At 45.4% G+C, this 20511-nt stretch overlaps 1 protein-coding gene across 1 annotated transcript in view; it reads right to left on the bottom strand.

Moving 5' to 3' along the window:
• The window catches only part of LOC118570606, a 173289-nt gene that overhangs the window by 75415 nt on the left and 77363 nt on the right, over positions 1 to 20511 (bottom strand). Inside the window, 8 exon segments of the mRNA XM_036169266.1 lie at positions 1535 to 1711; positions 2112 to 2161; positions 3434 to 3545; positions 4489 to 4643; positions 11272 to 11409; positions 12185 to 12278; positions 14815 to 14970; positions 17381 to 17583. Of these exon segments, the coding sequence (XP_036025159.1) occupies positions 1535 to 1711; positions 2112 to 2161; positions 3434 to 3545; positions 4489 to 4643; positions 11272 to 11409; positions 12185 to 12278; positions 14815 to 14970; positions 17381 to 17583 (1085 nt within the window).

Below are 20511 nucleotides of genomic sequence, written 5' to 3'. Positions count from 1 at the left end.
GTAATATACGCCTTTCTGATGTCCATCTTCAAACCCCACCTTAACCCCTTCCACACAGCGTGCTGCTTGGTTCCAAGGCTGCTACCTTCTGATAGCAGTAAGAATAAATTCATCTAAATTTGAGTCTAAGCCTTTGGTCTTTCCCAGTGAATTCGAACATCCTAAGACATGCATGCATGAACGATGCATGGTCTGAATCATTCCCTCTTCCACAACACAACATGATGAATGAATGATGGCCTTCCACAACACATGCATGAATGAATGAATGGATGGATGCATGGTCTGAAGCATGCCCTTTTCCACAACACATGATGCATGAATGGATGGATGTCTGAAGCATGCATTTTCCACAACACATGATGCACGAATGGATGGATGTCTGAAGCATGCATTTTCCACAACACATGATGCATGAATGGATGGATGTCTGAAGCATGCATTTTCCAATGCCTTTCACCTGTCTCACCTGTGATCATATTTTAAGTATCACTGCTACCCAAACTCCATACTACACAGGAAGTGAGTAAGGGGTGAGGAAGCTCCTTGGACACTGCATAACCTATAACACATGCTCCCTCTTCTCCATGGTCAAGGCAATGTGGTTAGTGACTGCCCAGCTATGCTAACTCCTCCATCCCGGAGGGTGATGCTAGGTAGACTGGGTTAAGACACTTGGAAATCTACAGAATGATGAGGGAGCTTGGAAACAGCTCTTGTCTTTTCAATCTTTCTCTGGATATCATCGAGGGAAAAAATGCTGATTTACTCACAGTGCTGATTAATTGTGATTTTCTTCTAAGTATTTCTTCTCCACTGAGTAGACAGTTGGGAGCCAGGACAGCTAAAAGCCAAGCTCCCCTGTTTGCTTAATTATTTTAGACATTAGCTTGTAGAAAGGGCTGTGACTGGTGAGAATCTCTGGCCTTCCCAAGAGAAAACAAGACCTTATTGATTGAAAACCGCAGTCACACACGTCACAAACAAAGGACTCCTTCAGAGACAAAGATGCTCTCATTATTAGAATGCTGTTGTTTTCTTCTGACCTTCCAAGCCAGAAAGTCAAAATCAAGGGCAATAAAGCAGAAGGTCAGCTTTCTACTACCACAAGTACCTAAAAAAACAAAACACAAACAAACAAAACAACAACAAAAACCCTACTTATAAAGAGAAAATGTTTATTAGGCTGTTTGGCCCTGATGTTTTAGGTGAGACAGTGTGTCATGGTGATTGAAATCCGGATAACAATAATGCTCATAAAGGGGGGTAAAAGGGAGTAGAAAGGGATGATGATGGAGAGGAAACCCCATAATCCTCTTTAAGGATATACCTTCAAGTGACCTAAAAGTCTCGCACTAGATTCCCACCTCTGAGAAGCTCCACCACATCCTAATAGTACACATCCCTGCCTAGCAACTCTTCATCCCTGGACCTTGGGGGACACTGTAGCACCAAGAGTTTCTGTACTTAATAATGCCTCTTGGGAGAGGGCGGGCCTCGGCGGTAGAGTATCAAGCTCTGACAGCCTTCATACCTGGGGTCCACCTTGAATTCCCCACCGGAGTCCTTCAAGCCTTTCTTTTCATTTGGCTGTCCCACCATGAAGAAGGTGTCCCTGATGGTAGGGAAGTCGTCCAGCAGAACTCTCAGGCTATTGCAGTACACCATGATCTGACCCCGAAGGGCAGAGTGGGACATGTGGCCGTTCAGCCTGGAGGCCAGAGGAAGAGAAGGAAGAGAGGGCATCCTGAAGAAGAGTCCAAGATCTTCTACCTCTCAGAGACGTTCCAGAATCTACTTCTTGGGGACTTTTCAAAGAGAATAGAACATTCTTTGTTGAGAAGACACTGCCACCTGGGTAAGGTTGGCATTGTCTGAAGGCAGAGCATGGACCTCTTCCAGGCACGTCCTGTCCTTACTTCTAATGCGCCCCGCCCCCAACACTCTGTGTGTGTGTGTGTGTGTGTGTGTCTCACTTGGTTCTATCCATCCAGCACTGCTGTGGTTTATTACATACAAACCACGATCTGGGTTTCTAGGTAACACAGCGGCTGGCAAGGGTACCCGGTCGGAGAAAACCAGAGTGCATTATTCACATAGACTCTACTTACTTTTGGCAATACTCAATTATTAGTTCCCTCTTGACTTTTTCAATGTCATCCTGTCAATAAAAGAAAAAAAAATATATAGTAAGCCAGCATTTGAATGAATGTATGTATGGTCAAGTTCAAGTGGGAAATAGCCACGAAGCAGAGACTTTCTTTCTGAGGGTAAATGTGTTGGGAGACTCTTGGGTGGGTCTCTTCTATCCACTCCCATCTTGCTGAGCATGCTAACAAAGCCAGGCCCTGACCACTTTCCGTCTGAGCCATTTATTTCTCAGGGTTGCGTTTGTCAAGAGCAACCCTCGGGGCTGAGGTAGAGCCTCTCTTTAGGAAAACAGGCACTTTTGCTATAACAGAGGTGCCGCACCCAGCTTTATGGTTTCTGACTGTGACAGAAACCCACTAGGTGCTTGGTGGCTCTTCTGCTCTGTGGGACTTGGGAGGGACATTGACACAACATGACCCTGTGTTGCCTGCTCTGCTGTGAGGAGCTAAGTTCTATCTCTGACCTCAGTCTCGTATGTAAGCCAGCATCTGTGGGCTAAAATCATGCAGCCGACAAACCTGATCTACTATTGCCTGAGTTCTTTTGGTCTGCTAGGTGTTGGGTAATCCCGGATCTCTGTCACACAGTCATGATCTTTTGAGAACTATTTATTTTGGGGAGAAAGGCATCAATTCTCCCCAAAATAAACAATTCTTAAAAAATAGTGGATGCTTTTGCTTCTGTTCTCACTCATCAGTAAATACAGCCTCTGGTTGCATTTCATGTCATGTGCATGCCTACATTAGGCTACGTCTTTCCTCACCTGTCACAGGGAGCGACAAAACCTCTTCCTTCCATTTCATTTCCCTCCAGATAACTGTGTGTTACCAAAACTTAATGAATAATGAAATACTATTGACAAAATTGGGAGTTCAAATGATTAAAGGTTTGAGTTTTGTAAGATTTTCTAAATGATCTGACTAATATTTGAAAAAAAAATAAATGGGAACACATCAGTAGCTTCTGATAAACAAAGATGACATGTGAGCAACTGCCTGCCTTGCCCTAGCCACCTATCCCTGTAGGTCACTCAAAAGTAGCAAATGTCCCAGAACAGTTACTCAGTAAATGACAGCACAAAACAACATGGCCTTGGAACAATGTGCATTGTTAAAACATGACTGTGGGCTGTGGGAAAGGATTCTACCCTGACTGGGTTGATGTGACATGTGTTTTCGATAGCCCTACCCCAGTGATTTAAAGCAACAGATGCCCAATTCAAATGTTTATTTGCTCAAACATAAAAAAGAGCGAGGGCTCCAGGAAGCCCTTTTACACTCACAGGGCTCTCCATTCTGTCACTCGTTTTCTGTTTTCTGCTCAGGAAGGTGTTCAGCATCACGTCCCGCAAACCCATCTTTTCTAGCTGAATAGACACAAAGGCCTCTGGAGCCCTGACAAGAGAAAAGAGACAGCTGAGCTGAGGGAGTGGCCAGCCGACAGGTAGCTCTCAGCACCTCACATGTTGGGTGAGCTGCAGCAGGAAGTCAGGCTGTCTCCACAATGACCACCTTCTTAAGTGTTTCTGATGACTCACCTCCCATTGCGTTCCTCCTTAGACCCCCACTGTGCCTAAAGCATGTGTCAGCCGTCCCATCCCAGACATCAGCCTGGGCAGTGTGCCCTCTCTATGTCAGCCATTGAGATGCCTGAACTGAAGGGTCCTCTCAACTAGACACCAATCTTAAATCTTCCACCCACATGGGGAATGTGGTCTGAAGATACTTGACCTCTGACCACGTGTCCCATTACCAGCATCTCAAATAGAAGTTACTTTGCTTCTTATCATTTTTCATTCCATATTTGCCCAATTAAATTAGAGTGCCCTTGGTACCCAAGGAAATATCCAGATTGGCCATAATTATTAAAGAATATGTCTATGTCTTTCTGCATCAGGGTGGGGAGAGACCAGGGCATAGTAGGGCACCCTTGGTGGTAGACATCTCTGAGACACTGATTCTCAGAGAACTCACCCTCCTGCTTTTCTGAGCAACAGTAATATCTTTGTTAGAGCAGTGAAGGCAGCTCTGTGGTTTCAATCTTATGTGATTACAGAAAGTCTAGAGTATGGGACTTTTTTATCTCCCTGTTCGTGAAGGAGAATATGGGAAAATCTACAGAGAAAGAGGCAGGAGGAGTGAAGGGAAGAAAGAGAAATTGAAGAGAGGAGAGGGAAAAGGAAGAGAGGAGGAAAGGACTAAAATCAGGATGAGCTGACCTTCCATCATAGACTGGACTGTGTCTAATCTAGCATCTTCACGTGAGATCTTAAAAGAATAAAGCTCACAGGAATCTCTCTACTTTTTGACTCAAATATCCTCCCACTAGATACAGTACCTTTTGGTAGTCTTAGATCCTTCGGAAGAATGAGTAAGTGTGTCTGGAGCTTTTGGAGTTGGGGCCGATAGCAAGCACTCTATGCTGTTCAAAGTTCTGGAATCTCTTCGGGTTGGACTCATTCCGCCATGATGCCTAAGAGCCGAACTTGTTTCCTAAACCATTTGAAACCAATGTGAGTCCAGTTTGCTGTACACCTAGGCCCTGTAGGGCTGCTGGACTACCGCGGACCCCACACAAATGTGATGGGAGGAAGAGAGAAGAGAAGGGAAGAGGGAGAGGAAGACGAGGAGGTGGGGATGGGGAGAGAGAGACCAGTTTGCACCCTGAGGGGGTAAGGCACAAAGTATGGCTATTTCCAGAATTTGAGCACAGTTATAGAAAATGTTCTCAGAAAAATTCCCCGTCCAACAAAGCAGTGGAGTGGAATTCTGTGTGTGGACCAGCCTCTGAAGAAGAACTGCTAATGGACCACACAGGTCTGGAAGATGGATTGCACAGATCTGCTAATGAGCCACACAGTTGTAAGGTCTGGAAAATTCCCCCAAGTATGCCCAAGTATATCTGGGTTATAGATGCCTTCTTTGTCGATGTAGCGGTAATAAAGGGAAAGTGGAAGCAGGGTGGGGCGGGAGAGAGGAGAGGGAGTACTGGGGAAGAAAATAAAAAATCAGTATCCTCTGCTACTCCAGCACAGTTCAAGATGGAGAACGGTGGGTGAAAGTCTTTTATGTTTTATTGACCACTAACTGAAAGAACGGTTAAGTCTTCAAAGGGAAGGTCATTCTTCAATGACATAACCAAGGAGTTATTATAAAGAATTATGTCAGGAGGGTGAGGTCAAAGGAGAGAAAATCTCAGAGATGAAAAAAAAAATCTAGTTTATTTTTTTTCCCCTTGAAAACCCTTGGGGAATCCTAGGTACAGGAAATGGAAGTCTTCACCAGTTCAGAAGAGCAGCCATCTTGCCAGGCCATGAGATGGTGGGAGGGAAGAGAATGGAAGTTCTGAGTTCAATCCAGGGCCAACATTCACCTGCAGGTCTCTTCTATTTTCCTTAATCTAGCTAGAACCTGTCTCCTTACCCAGGACAAAGCCAGCTCACGAGGTTGGGAAAAGACTAGCCTGTGTTTGTAGTTGGAGTTTTCCTGTATCCTGCCCAGTCTGCAGCTTCTCAGACCCAAGTAAACACACAGAGGCTTATATTAATTAAAACTGCTCAGCCATTAGCTCAGGCTTACTGCTGACTAGCTCTTACACTTAAATCAGTCCATTTCTGTTCATCTATATGTCACCACATGTTTCTGCGGCTTTACCTGCGTGCCATTACATGCTGCTCCCTGGGTGGCAGGCTGGCATCTCCTGACTCAGCCTTCCTCTTCCCAGAATTCTCCTTGTCTGCTTATCCCACCTATACTTCCTGCCTGGTACTGGCCAATCAGCATTTTATTTATCAACCAATCAGAGCAATACATTCACAGCATACAGAGTGACATTTCCATCATATGGCTTCCTGCCAGCTGGGACCACAGAAGCTGCTGAATCCAGCATTCACACCCTCATCCCTCATCTGGACCCGCAACTGTGACTATGCCCACCCTTTTATATTTATGCCTAACGACTTCTCTTTTTCAGCCTTGCAAATATGTCCACATCTCTTTTTTACCCTTAATTCTCCTGTATGCTCAAATTGCTTCCTCAGTTCTAGTCCAATTTTTTGTTGTTGGTTTTTGAGACAGAGCCTCATGGAGCTCATGCCTTCTACACTTGGGTCCTGTAGCTTTTACTCTAAGTGAGTAGAACTCCCGAGTCAGCAGGGAAACTGTGAGCATCAAACATCTTCATTTTTAACTTGTACCCATCTGCTTTGCCCACTCTTTATTCAAATCGATCAAATTTGGCTATCTTTTCCCAAAACTGCAATTTTCTTTATTGAGGAATAATTGACATTTTAAACAGACAATTTTAAAGTATATAGTTAGGTAAGTTCTGACATATTTTTTTATGTACTCAACTGAGAAATCATCATTATCATTTTAACTCTCAACCCCCACACCCATTGTTCTCTCCCTCCTCCCCTTCCTCAGTCACTCCTCTGTTTTTGGCAATTATAGGCTAGAATGGATTACCTAGAATTTACATACATTCCTGCCGAATGTGGTCCTTTTATCTGGTTTCTATATTGTTGTGAGTGTCAATAATTTATTTCTTTGTACTGCTGTGTAGTATGCCATTATATAGACACGCCAAACTGTGTTTATGTTCTAATCCACGGAAGGACTCTTGGATCCCTTCCAGTTTTTGAATACAACTGCTATGGACATCCACATACAAATTTTTGCATGGCCATGGGCTTTCATTTCTCTTGATTAAATACCCAGATGTTGAATGTCCAATTCATATGGTAGGTACATGTTTAACCTTTTAAGAAATTGCTGATTTCTTCTCCAGGTGGTTGCACCATTTTGCATTCTAACCAGCAGTATACAAAGGTTTCAGGTCTTCTAGCTCCTTTCCAGCACAGAAGGTGGTTAGACTTTTAAATTTTAACCATTCTAATGCATGTGGAATATTTCTCAGTGGGGTTTAACTGACTTCTCTCTAATGGTGACTGGTGTTGAACATCTTCTCACTGCTTGTTTGCCAGGCTGTACTGTTGGTGGTTCATTGCTTCTTGGAGTATCCTTTTTGAGCATCGGTGGCAGCATAAACTTGTTCTCTGTCTCATCTCTTTCTTTCTTCTCTTCCTCCCTCACTCCATCTCTTGATTGTTATCAAACCCCTTCCTGTTCCAGTTGTAGAAGATTTATAAATGTATTTGTACATGTATTTTATGAAGAAGCAACCATAAAATTTACTATAGCGGAGTTCAAAGAGGACTGGATGTTTTCTGGAAGACAACAGGGCAAAGCCATGCGGAGGTTCCTCCATCTTGTGTTCTCACTGAGGCCATTTCAGGTTTAACTAGATTTTTATCTCCCTGATGGAGAATTCCATGGAAAATTACCCAACTCTATTCTAGGAACTTGAGGTCAAGATGCCCAAGTAACTTAGCTTCTGTTAAACAGCTTGCTTGTGCAAACCTCCTCCTACAGCTAACTGCTTATCTGAGCTTCTGTTAAGCAGCTTGCTTATGAAAATCTCCCCTTGCAGCTATTGAGGGAAATAACAGGATGTGGGTTTTGCCTTTAAAAGCCCCCTGGAGCTACTTGGGTCTCTAAATACCCAAGTGTAGTCCCAGCTGGCTGGAATAAAGACATACAATTGGCTATAAACTATGTCTAAGTGGTCATCTCTGGTAGGCTACCCTTAACAATAATAACTGAGTTGAAACATGGAGGATGACCAACATCCTCCAGACGGGGAAAAAAAAAAGTGTAAGGAGGAAGTGTGAGGAGGAAGGAGAAGTAGGGTATGGTAGAGTAGGACAAAGTGTTCTGGTGAAACATGAGCAGAGGCATAGAGTGTACAAAAAAATTCTTAAGATGGAATTTAGAAGAATAGCAGGAGGAGAGAGAAGTTGGGTCAGAGAGGGAAGATCTTGTATACCAAGCTGAAGATATTGGGTTTTGTTCTTTGGTATACAAAGAACTACTACTACAGGTTTTTAATCACTGAGGCACAATTGCTCTGTGCATTGTGTACACATGCTCACAGCAGTATTACTCCTAATAGACAAAAAGTAAAGAAAATTCACTGATGAACGGATAAACAAAATGTAGCATATTCTGTTTATACATGGCAGAATCTCACCCAGCAGTAAAAAAGAATGAAGTATACAGGTGCTATAACACAGACTTTGAGAACATTGTGCTAAGTAAAAAAAGCCAAACACAAAAGGCCACATGTATGATATATCACATGAACAGTAAATCCAGGGGCAGGAAGTACTTCAGTGGTTTCCAGGGACCAAGGGGAAGGGGATTGGGAGTGGCCACTTAGGTGCAGGATTTCTGTAGAAAGTGACACAAATATTTTTAAAATAAAAACTGGTGATGGTTGCATGGACCTGTGAATAGACTAAAAAAAAAAAACTGAGTCAGACGCTCCTTTTGAAATTTTTATTTTTGTTTATGTGTATATATGCCTGTGTCTGTTTTGAGTGTGTGTGTGTGTGTCTGTGCCTAAGGAGACCATGTGTGTGAGTATCTGAGGAGGCCATGTGTGTAGTGGTGCCTGAGGAGATCACAAGGATTCAGAGCCCTTAGAACTGGAGCTCCAGACAGTTGTGAGCAGAGAGCTGTGTTTCTGAGAACGGAACTCAGGACCTCTGGAAGAGCAGTGAGTGCTCTTTTCTGCTTGGCCATCTGTCCAGTCCCTGAATTAGCCACTTTAAAGGAGTAATTTTATGTTCTATGAATTATATCTCTACAACAAAATAAAAAAATCCTCAAAAACATGAGGGAAAGGAATATATACAGCATGGTAGTTTTATGGGAAGAAAAAAGAATCAAGAGCCAGCAAGATGGCTCAGTGGGTAAAGGCACTTATCATGAAGCCTGGGGACCCACGTTCCGTCAAGAGCCCACATGGTAGAGGAGAGAACTGACTCCTACAACTTATTCTCTATCTCTGCTCGTGAGTCATGGCATGCTCACTTGCCCTCCACCACTAGCTTAATGTTTAAAAAAAGGACCAGATGTGTCTCCCTACATTTTCCTAAAGAATTGTAGGAAGGGCAAACAAGAGAACAATGAAATCCTTTATCTGCAAAGGGGGAGGGCTGAAAACTGGAACACTCTGTCCTGGATGAGTCTAGTATTTTAGAGTAATCTACAAAGGAAACATTATCAGCACGTTACCACTCACAAACAGCCAAGAAGGTAGGGGGCAAGAAGTTAAGGAAATGGGATATGACATATATACATTCTCATACTGCTTAGTTCCTGACTCACCACTCTGAAGGCCTTGCTATTGCCTGAGCCCCCCCCGCCCCCAGGCCCTTCAGTCTTGCAACAGGCCTCTGAAAGCAAAGTTGGTGTCCTTACCCTCCACCCGGATCTCCCACCGGCCTTTCACCAGCAACTTCTCTTAGAGGCAGGCCATGGAAAATGGAATTTCCTTCTGTAGAGGTCAAAGAAACCTTACTCTTCCAAATACATGGATCTACTTTTTAATGTAGATACGACCCCTTTGCAGAGGTGGCTTTGTCCCAGGCCTTCAGGATGGGGTACTGGAGAGCCTGTGCAGAGAGGCCTGTGGGGTCTCCTGGGGACTAGGTGGATGAGGACTTTGCTGCAGGGTTACAGACTCTGCAGCTGTGTCTTGGCCACCATGTCTCTGGGTTAGACAGAGTTAGACTGTCAGCCTCTAGGGAACAGCTGTGTCTCTGGAGGGTTGGCATGCCTCTTTGTGGTGAAATATCCTTGAAGATACGCTTAAGTTCTTCCTATCATATCAGGACCTCAAGCTACAAGACACTTCCTAAGCGGCCACATGTGTGCTGGTGCAGGGTTTGTATCACCAAAAGACCCTGGCGCCATCAGAAATGTATTGGTATTGAGATTTTTGGTGTCCCCTTCCCCCAAGGGCTTTTCAAGAGGATTGTAGGAAGAAATACCATAAAAGAGAGATGAGGTCTGCCATGATTTGGAAGGGCTATCTGCCATTTCACCTCACAAATAAGTATTTATTAAAACTTTTTAAAGTCTAAACACAGACTCCAGTGGGCTGCTAAATTCCCTCCCACCCACCACTGAACCGTCAGCCCTGCTTTTCAGTTGAGCCCAATCTAATCTCTCTCCAAGAGGAACTGACCTTTGCTTTGTTCTGCTCAGTAAACTTCTGCTTTAGCTATCTGTGTCCTGTGGCTGAATTCTGAGGAGATGAGATCTGAGAACTTTCTCCTAGTCAGCTTGTCACCTAATCCCTTCGCACAGAAGCGCTCCCTTTCTGTTCAGCTGCTTTTCCACATTCTTGTCCAAGCCTCCGTGCAGGCCACATGATCCATCAGGCCTGCATGGTAAGTATTTCCAAAGGGCAGAGTCTGGAGAGCCTTAGAACAGCTGGACAGGCAGAGGCTTGCAAGAAAGTGACTGAGAACCCATCCATATGCATCCAGTGCATCCCAACACTGTGGGGACAATACCTCCTGATCCCAGCACCCTTCCACATGTCATGAGGATGGTGCACCCCAACACTATGGGGACAATACCTCCTGATCCTAGCACCCTTCAGACTTTACTTAATGTGTCTCTTCACCTGGTTGTTTGTTTATATCCTTTAAAGCAGACTTTGTAATAAACTGTAAAGTGTGCTTCCCTCCACTCTGTGAGAACTCTAGTAACCCAAGGAGGGAGTCCTGGGAGGCCCAGTGTGTAGCCAGCCAACCAGAAGTTCCAGAGGCCTAGACTTGTGACTGGGTCTGAGATGGGAGCAGAGTTGGTGTTGAAGCTGCCTTTAACCTATGGGATCTGTGGCTACCTGCAGGTGCATGTTGTTGTAGAGAATTGAGTATGAACAGTCCTAGATGGTGTCCTGCACAGGATTTATTACTTACTTGCTGTTGGAGAGAACGCTCCACAGCGTTTGGAGCCACAGAAGTAGTCTGTGTTTTGAGTGTACAGTATGAGAAACTGCCCCTGTTTCCCCTACACAGATCAGAAAGGAAAGGTTATAGGGGTGGAGAGTTGGGAGAAAAAGGAGGAAGGGAGGAAAGGGGAAGGGAAACGGGAGGGAAGGAGAGGGAGGAGGAGGAAAGGGGCAGCCTGGCATTAGCTGCCTGCAGGGGCAGCAAGCCCCCAGCTTCTCCAAGCCTCTGGCTTCTCCATCATATAGGCTGACCTTGCTATCCACAGGACTGTCTACTCCAGGGATGTCATAGAAGGACACCTGTTGAACGGCCACCACCAGAGCATTTTTCTGAGCAGTTTGGCATGCGAGGGCCACTTGCATATTTTCCACTCCTGAATGGAGCAAGAGCTACAGGAGGAGAAGGTGAACATGTCAGAGATTGCCCCCAGCGGGAGGAGAAGCTGACGGTAGGGCTCACACTTAAACTGTCAAAACCCCCAGGACTTGAACGGAAGGGCACAATGGGCTTCTTGCTGCTCAGCTGTCCATGCCAGGCTGGCAGCCTCCAGGTCTGAACTGCTGGTGGACACCATGCAGCTCCCCCAGGGTCAGGAGAGGGCTCTGATAAGCTACGGGGGCTCGGAAGCAGGCTCTTGAAAGCCAGGATTAGATGGAAGTCATCAAGAAAAATATACAAAAGAGAGCAAAGAAATTTAAGGGGAAAGGGGAAAAATAGCTGCAGGTTTTAAGAGGACACGAAAGCTCCAATAACAAGTGTGTACCTTAAAAGCTCTCTTTTCATCTCTAACAGAAGTTACTGCATGTGGGCTACAGGCCTCAAGGCTCAAGCCAGGCCCCTACAAAGTCAGCATCATTAATAATAAAGGAAGGCCTTTCTTCTGTTTGAGATAGGCTCTCATGTAGCCCAGGCTGGCCTCAAATTCAAACTTGCTGTGTAGTTGAGGCTGGCCTTGAACTCCTGAGCCTCCTGCCTTCATCCCTATACCCCTCCAGTGTCATAATTACAGGTGTGTGCCATGATGCCAGGTAAGGCTTGGGGGGAAGCTTTTCTTGTGAATGAAGTCAATTTACACAAATTAGTTTTTTTTTTTTAAGAACAGAAGAATAAATTGCTTTGCTTTATTTTAGCACCTTTTCTAAAGAAACGCACAAAATCATTTACCTTGAGGATGGCGTCTTTTGTATAAAAACTGAACTTGCCAATTTGGTTATCATCCAGCTCAGAGACGGCTAAGACGAGGGTGGTGGGGGAGTATCTGCAAGGAGATAGACAGGCGGAGCTGTCAGTCTTGACACAGCACTTGTCAGGAGACGCCCATCTGGTCGGACAGCCGCTGACTAGATCTGGGATGTCAATGGTAACGGCAAACTGGACTTGGCTGTGGTGACAGCTTCGTACTGTTGGGTGCTCTCTTCATCACCCCCTTTTCTTCTTGTTTTCTTGACCACACCTGTTCAGGATCCCCCACTAACCCCAAACAGTGTCTACTTGCTCTCTCGTGGGTCCAGCTGCCATCTGACCCGTCCTCTACACAGTGCTCCTGCCCTGGGCCGTAGCGCTTTGTGACTTTCTGTCAAGTAACTTAGTATCCGTCAGTCCTTGTTTTCTCATCTGTGAATGGCACTGTCAGCTGTTGTAGGATTAGGGCGACTGTGAAATGTATATGCAGGGATGTGCTTTGTAAAGTGTAAGTCTAATGTCATGTTGCCTGCATGTTGTTACACTGTAGCTCCAATGTGACAACTTAGGAAATTAACACACATAAAAGTAAGTTGAGGTGCAAGCTCTCTAAATGCATGCATCACCCCTTCCAGAAGGCTCTCCTCCTCCTGAAGCATACCTGGACATCACTGGGAGGTCCAGTCACCACTTGCCCAGACCACAGAACATTCAGGCAATTTGTGTCAATAGGTGGATTCCAGCCATTTGCCCCCCAGAAGTGCAAAAGACCAGCTCTGGAAGAACCCTGACTACAGCTTGGCTCCACAGTGGCAGGTGGAGAACTGTCCTCACTTGAGGTCACATCACACTTCCTACCTTTCAATGACGGTCTTGTTTTAGCTAGTGAGGTGAAATAGAGCAAGAGGAAAATCTCCCCCAAAGAATTACTTGGTAATGTCTGGAGACATCTTCGATTGTCAGAAACAATCAAGGGGTGGGCAGATTGCAGAGGAAAAGGGAGAGGAGAAGGGGAAATGGAGGAGGAGGAAGAGGAGGAGGAAGAGGAAGAGGAGGAGGAGGAGGAAGAGGAGGAGGAGGAGGAGGAGGAGGAAGACAGAGGTTGCTATTGCCATCTCTCCAGTAGAAGTCAAAAATACTAAATAACTCAGGGCACATGTGGGATAGTGAGTGACCTTGCTTCACCAGTAAAGATGAACACAGCCTTAATTTTCAGGGACCCAAGGGATCCCCATAGCATCCTCCCGTGCTAACCTCTTTCATCCTGGCCCATGCTCTGAGGAGTCTGTCAGCCTAAGAACATCTGAGTCATATTTGAGCAGCGGTCTGCATTAGCAGTACAAAGACATTTCCTCTGTGGAGTCCCATTTGCCTGCCTCAGGGTGGAACCAGTATCAGGGGTCTTCAGGGACAGAGCTGGGACCCCGAGAGAAAGGACAGACTGGCTCTGGAAGGACATGGGGAAGGGGAGGCTGGCCCTCCCGGAAGGAAGGGGAGGTGCCTAACTACAGCTGAGTAGATTATGTCTGTCACTGAGAAGAGAGCAAAGGCTGTCCTTAGGCCATAGAGAAGTTTTGTTGGTTGGAATTGGCTTCCAGGGAAGGAAACTGACTAAGATGTCTGCATGGGAGCTCTGTGCTCTTTGTTACAGATGCAGAAATATTCCAGCACTGGTAGTGCACGCCTTTAATCCCAGCACTTGGGAGGGAGAGGCAGGTGGATCTCTGTGAGTTCAAGGCCAGCCTGGTCTACAGAGCGAGATCCAGGACAGGCACCAAAACTACATGGAGAAATCCTGTCTCGGGAAGAAAAAAAAAAAATGGAGCTGACTTCTTTGTCAGGGAAATCGTGTGAGGATTCTCACACCCTTTACCTGAGAAGCAGAGGAGCTGTGGTTTCCTTTGCTTCTCTGTCCTGGTTCTCCCAGCTCTTCATGATTTCATGTTTCTATTTATTTCCTTTTCAATTTGTGTGTGTGTGTGTGTGTGTGTGTGTGTGTGTGTGTGTGTGTGTGGTGGTAGTGGTCATGCATATGTGCATGCATGTTTGCATGTATACGCGTGCATGTGTGTATATCTGTGGGGAGGCACTCCTGCATGTAGAGGCCCAAAGTTGATGTCAGGGATTATCTTCATCACTTTTCCACCTTATCCAGTGAGACAAAGTCCCTCAGTCAAATTCAGAGCTCACAGACACAGCAATTCTGGCGAGCCAGCTTGCTCTGTGTGTGTGGTGTGTGTGTGTGGTGTGTGTGTGTGTGTGTGTGTGTGTGTGTGTGTGACTTGTCTCCACTTTTGAAGCTGGAATTACAGGCAGCCACCATGCCGATGAGGTATTTATGAGTCCTGGGGATCCGAACTCCAGTCCTCAGGCTTGCAGTGAGCTCTTTAACCACTGAGGCATCTTCCCATCCCGATTTTGTGTTTTTTAAATCCGGTTATTGCCCTGATTGAGATATTGTTTTCCCCCCTTATTAAGAAAGAGGAAAGAAACTGGTATAATGGCAGATTACATCCAGGGCCGGGAACGTAAACACGGTCGGGTGGTGATGGAAAGTATCCTCCCTGGGTCACTCTGCACCGTGGCAGCATCCTCGCCTTCTGGATGCTCACCTGTCTACTCGACTGCTGTCCTCCAGCAAGGAAGTCATAAAGACTGGAGGGGGCGGGTCCACCTTGTCCTTGTGAGATGCAGACTCGAAGGGAACAGGCCTCAGATACAAATGGAATTCTTCAAAACCCATCTCCTGTGCCAGTTCCTTATATAGCCTTAAAGCAGGGTAGGGGCAAGGGTACATTTGTTAGTGGTTTTTCCTGAAAGCCATGAGAAAGCGAAACACACAAGATTGAGCATGAACACAAAGTCAGACCTGAGCAAGCCCAGTATTGTGGGAAATGAGTGATCTGGAAGGATGTTGTGCACCGCTTCCCACTGGGTCGGGCAGACAATAAAAGAGCTAAGGCAGGAGATGCGCTTGGGTACCACTCAGCTCTTACTTCCTGCAGCATGGCTGCTGTGCGTGGAACCCTTATGCGGTCACCAATATTTCCTTCTGAGCAACGTTCACTGTCTCCTCCGGGAGCTCTCGACTCCTGAGCCCTCAGCCTCTCCCTGGAGAGCGCCTCTTTTTCCTGGTGTCCTCCTACTGTCCATGCTCCTGCCTCATGACTATCTTTCCCGGCTTCACCAGCTTCTCTTTAAGTTTAGGTGTGGCCTGGGGTTCTAGCCCTGGTCCTCTTCTCATCTACTAGACCAGTCCCTAAAACTATTTCCTCATGTAAGAATCTGTGACCGTCAGACCCGTCTGGATGCACCGCTGAGCTCCAATCAGATGTCCCTCTGGCAGCTCAGCCTTAAACATCTATGATTCTCTCCCTTCCTCCCGACACCTCCAGTCTAAACCAGTTCTCACACTGGGTTCAGTTGGCACCTGGGTTAGTGTGCCAGGGCTGTCACAAAGTACCACGAACACATTATCAAGTACTCAGTGTGTTAAACAACAGGGATATGTTGTCTCTCAGCTCTGAGACCAAGATGTGGGCAAGTTGGTTCCATCTAGGGCTGTGAAGGAGGGAGCCTCCCCCTTCCTCTCTCCCTAGCTTGTAGATGGTATCTTCCCCCACCTTTCCCTGTGTCGTCTGTGTTGAAGTTACTCTTAGGAATCCAACAGTCTATTGGATTAGGATCCGATCTATACCTCCAGTTTAACTGACTATCTGGAACAGACTCTCCCATCTGGAGGTGCCGGCTCTTGGTCACAAGAGTTTTAGAGGGAGCATGTTCTATTCATAGCCTCAGCTCCCATGATGCTTTCCTTGGTCCACTGAGAAAGAATGAAATATTCCCCTTGCTGTGCTCCCGAAGTATTTTTCCAAATGAGAAGAGTATCATTATTATAATGTATTATGGGTAATTTTTACATTATTAGCTCCCGAGAGGCTCATAAATTGTAGAGAGCAGTGTCCAAGAGGTAGCAAGCTCCACTAACAGCTCAGTTTCCATTTCTGCTACTTTCTGATGCACAGATCTGGGGCTGATTACTTAATTTTTCTGACCCTCTACCTTCTTGCACTTATCTCATAAGCAGAGTCTAAGAATTCAAGGAAATAATGCACATAAAGTCCCATAAAGACTGTGATCAAGCAGATCCTTAAGGGTGGCTGCTGGATGGGTGGACTGTCTATGCCTGCAGGGAACCGGAGCAGCGCTAGGAGGATTTGAAACAAACCCTCCAGCTCCATTCTCCTCCTTAGAGAACAGTTTTAGCATCGTCTCCTGCTAAAAACCAGACAGGCTCCATCAGTACCTCTCTTCCCTGCCCTGCTGAGTCCCCATCCCTCTCCAGACCCAGATGCTGCCACTGACATGTTCTCATGTCTCCAGGCCCTCCGCTAGGCAGCTTCATTGTATGCAGGAGAACAGTCAACCAAAATTCTGAGTGCCTGGTGTGGCTTAGACCCCCGGGGCTACGGTTTGGATGTCCCCCAAAGCTCGTGTGTTAGAAATGTAACCGCAGATACAAGGGTGGCTGACAGAGATTTTAGGAGACAGTTGGTTGTGAAGGCTCAGCCATTAGTGAAGAAGCAGGTCAGCTACTGTGGAAGTGGGACCTGATGGCAGGGCATCACACCCGTTCGTCCTCCTCTCCAGCCTCCCCTGCTCCTTCTCACCCACTCCACCTACAAGCATATGGAAGAGCGTGCCCGATTGCCCATCTGTCTTCTGGCCCGGGCTGATGTAGCAAGAAGGCTCTTCCCAGATGTGGACCCCACGACCTTGGCCTTATCGACATCCAGAACTATCAGAAATAGATCTCTATTCTTTATAAATGATCCACTCTCAGATAGTCTGTTACAATAGCACAAACCGATTAAGATGCCAGGTCACAGGATATCATGGTAAACAGCCTGGCGGGGATTTTGTGTTGGAAAGCTGATAAACCAGGACTAAGCATCTAAGCAAAAATGACGTGCACTGAATGGAAAGAATGTGTGGGTACCACTGGGAGACTCCCACCCAGATGAACGGTCAGAGAGGCTCATGGGGAGGCCTGGAGGAGAGAGGTGAACATTTCTGTTTAGCTGCTCTAGGGAGCAAAGGGCAAGGTTTGAGACAGTGAGCCCCAGACTCTCATATTTAGTCCCCAAGTCCTTCCATGAAGCTCCTGTCCCCACTGACCGAGCCAAGTACGCACTCTCCACACTCATTTCTATCAGCCGGTGACGGAGGGTCAGGAGTTCCAGAAGTTTCGAAAACGTCTCCAGGAGCAATGCATGGAAATCTTGGCCTTGTTTCTGCCCTTCGTCCACCGCAGACCTGAGCGCAAGCAGGCCCACCTCCTCCACGAGGAAGGGGTCCCCCATCACTTTAGCTGAAAAGAGCTGGAAAGTAAACCGAGTAATTTGAAAACTTGAAAGGAGAAAGTTCATGTGTGCTGAAAAGAAAAAACACCGTCTGTGGCAGACTCTGGAGGCATCATTTCCGGGGCCGCCTACAGATAACCATTACTTAATAGGGCTGCCCAGAGGGTTATGGAAGCTAACATACACAGAAGTATTTTTATTATGATGGTCAATATCGGTTTTTTTGTTTGTTTTTTTTGAGACAGGGTTTCTCTGTGTAGCTTTGCACCTTTCCTGGAGACCAGGCTGGCCTCGAACTCACAGAGATCCGCCTGCCTCTACCTCCTTAGTGCTGGGATTACAGGCGTGAGCCACTACCGCCCGGCTTCAATATTGTTATTATAAATGTTTTGAGTCTTTTTTTAGTAAAAGGGGGGACCTGTAGGACCCTGGCCCCCAGTTTGGGTGACTGTTGCTTTGCTTGCCGACCTTGACCTTGATATCCTCCCTATGCTAATTCCCTGTGAGATTCCACCCTCCTGAATGCTTAAGGGAAGTTCCTTGTTTGTGTATCCAGCATATTGGGCATTAACAGCTTAGATGCAAGATTGCAAAACATCAGAAGCAAACTTCTGCCCTCTGGGATTCTCCCATTGAGCTGTAAGCCTGTATTCAAGACCTCCTCCCTCCTTCAATAAACGACATTCGACATTCAAAATAAACAAATAAATAAAATGAAAAAACATTAATCAATCAATCAATGTAATAAAAATCTTCAGTCAGTATTCATTGGGCTATAGAAACAAAAATAAATAAATGTTTTGAGTCTAAACACAAAAACTGAGGAGGGGAACTAAATAGAAATAAAACTCACTTATTTTTAAAAAAAGATGTAAAAAATTGGAGCTATGGTTCAGGGGTTAAAAGCACTGGCTATTCTTCCAGAGAACGTGGGTTCGATTCCCAGCACCCACGTGGCAGCTCAGAACTACTTGTAACTCCAGTACTAGGGGATCCAATGCCTCCTCTGGCTTCCATAAGCGCCATAGGCACGTGGTACACAGACATACGTGCAGGCAAAAGACCCACACACATAAAATACAAAACTTTAAAAAGTGTTCTAGTGGCCAATAACAATTTCCTCATTCATTCATTCATTCATTCATTCATTCATTCTTCCCTCATATATTAAATCCTGGCTGCTGTTTTCCCTCCCCCACTCCTCCTAGTCCCTTTATAACAAATTCTATAAGCCTCTTTAATTGCAGATTCAAACTGTCAAAGTATTTTCACACATATGAACTCATTTTAATTTTCACCAGCTCCCTAAGGAAGCATCGAAGATTCTTCTTCTTCCTCAGCAACAAGAAATCTAAAACAACCTTTAAACTTTGCGTGTGCTGGGGAGCTGGGGCACGGGAATTAAACCTAGAGCTTCACACTAGGCGAGCACTCTGCTATGGAGTTACTTTTTACTTAGATACGAGATCTCATTAAGTTGCCCAGGCTGACCTTGAACTTGTGATCCTCCTGTTCAGCCTCCTGAGTATCTGTGATTGTGAGCCTGAACCAAGCCTGGCCTGTGATCTTTAGATGTTACAAGGTCATTCAGTAGTACCAAGAGTAACTTTAGCTTTCCAGTTCCGCGGTCTGGAGTTTCAGAGGATCCCCACCCAGGCGACCCTTAATGCCCCCTGCCGTGGTGAACTAGGCTCTCACAGCTCCTCTAAGGTCCCCTTTGCATAAGGACCTGGTTTGAGGATCCTTTATCTACTTGTTCTGGTTTGCCCTCAGGATGTGCCATCTTCCTTAACTACCTAGCTACCAAAGGACTCGTCTAGTAGAGATGTAACCCCCAGGCTCTTGAAGACTTCAGCTGTGACAGCCGTTAAATCCCTGCATGTCTTCAGGGGCAGTATTCCATCCATTTCCTAACCTAACACAAAAGGTGTGTTTGAATACTCAGTATTTCTAGGTTCAATTGTGACATCAACAGGAGACTAGATGAGCACCCCAGACAGTAATTTATAAGAGGTTTTTTATAAAACATTAAATATGCTACTGCAAGACACTGCAAGAATATTAAATGGAAGGAAGACAAATGACTCATAACGCCAGGAAAATTCCAATTTCTGCCTCACACATCATTCCGCGTGCGCTAATTCCAGTGAACAGTGAAAGAGTTGAGTGTTTAAAAATTAAACCAAACCCTTAAAATTGGGACAAAATGAGACAAATGAAACATCTGAAGAGGATTTTCTTTCTGAATTTAGGAAGATAGACAAATCACAAAGGAAACAGTCAACAGATTCAACTGTGCAAAAATAAGTGTTTTTGTTTAAAAAAGACAAATGGGAAAATATTTGAAGAAAATATGATAGACAAAAAGACTAAAGTTCTATTAATTAAAGCTCATATAAGTGGATAGAAGTGAAACTATTTGCTCAGATAAGTGAGCCAAAAAGAATCTCACACACAAAAAACCATTATAGCTGGTGACCAAATGCATTAAAAATAATCTCAACAAGGGCTGGCGAGAAGGCTGAGACAACACCCTTGTCAGGCAGCTCACAACCTCCTACAGGTGCAGTTCAGGGGCACTGAGGCCCTCTTCTGGCCTCTACAAGTACCTGCATGCACATGGCGCACATAAATTCACACATGCACACACACACAAATTAAATATATATAAGAATATATATAGAGAACATGCACACACATACACACACACACACACACACACACACACACACACGCACACACAAATAGCCCCAATAAATAGCAAGGAAGTGTAAGTTAAGATCATAATGTTATCTTTGACACACACATCGACATTAGTTCACACACTGCATTTCTAATGTTAATATTGCATTATACATTGGAGCAGAAGTGTGTCTTTAATACATTAGTTGGTTATTATAGACATTGGCATGATTATTTTGAAAGCAATATGCCAATCTGTATCTA

This window comes from Onychomys torridus, chromosome 19 (assembly GCF_903995425.1).
Source record: "Onychomys torridus chromosome 19, mOncTor1.1, whole genome shotgun sequence".
In the NCBI taxonomy this organism is placed as follows: domain Eukaryota; kingdom Metazoa; phylum Chordata; class Mammalia; order Rodentia; family Cricetidae; genus Onychomys; species Onychomys torridus.
Note: the sequence above shows the minus strand (reverse complement) of the source record. Positions and strands in the feature narration are given on the sequence as shown.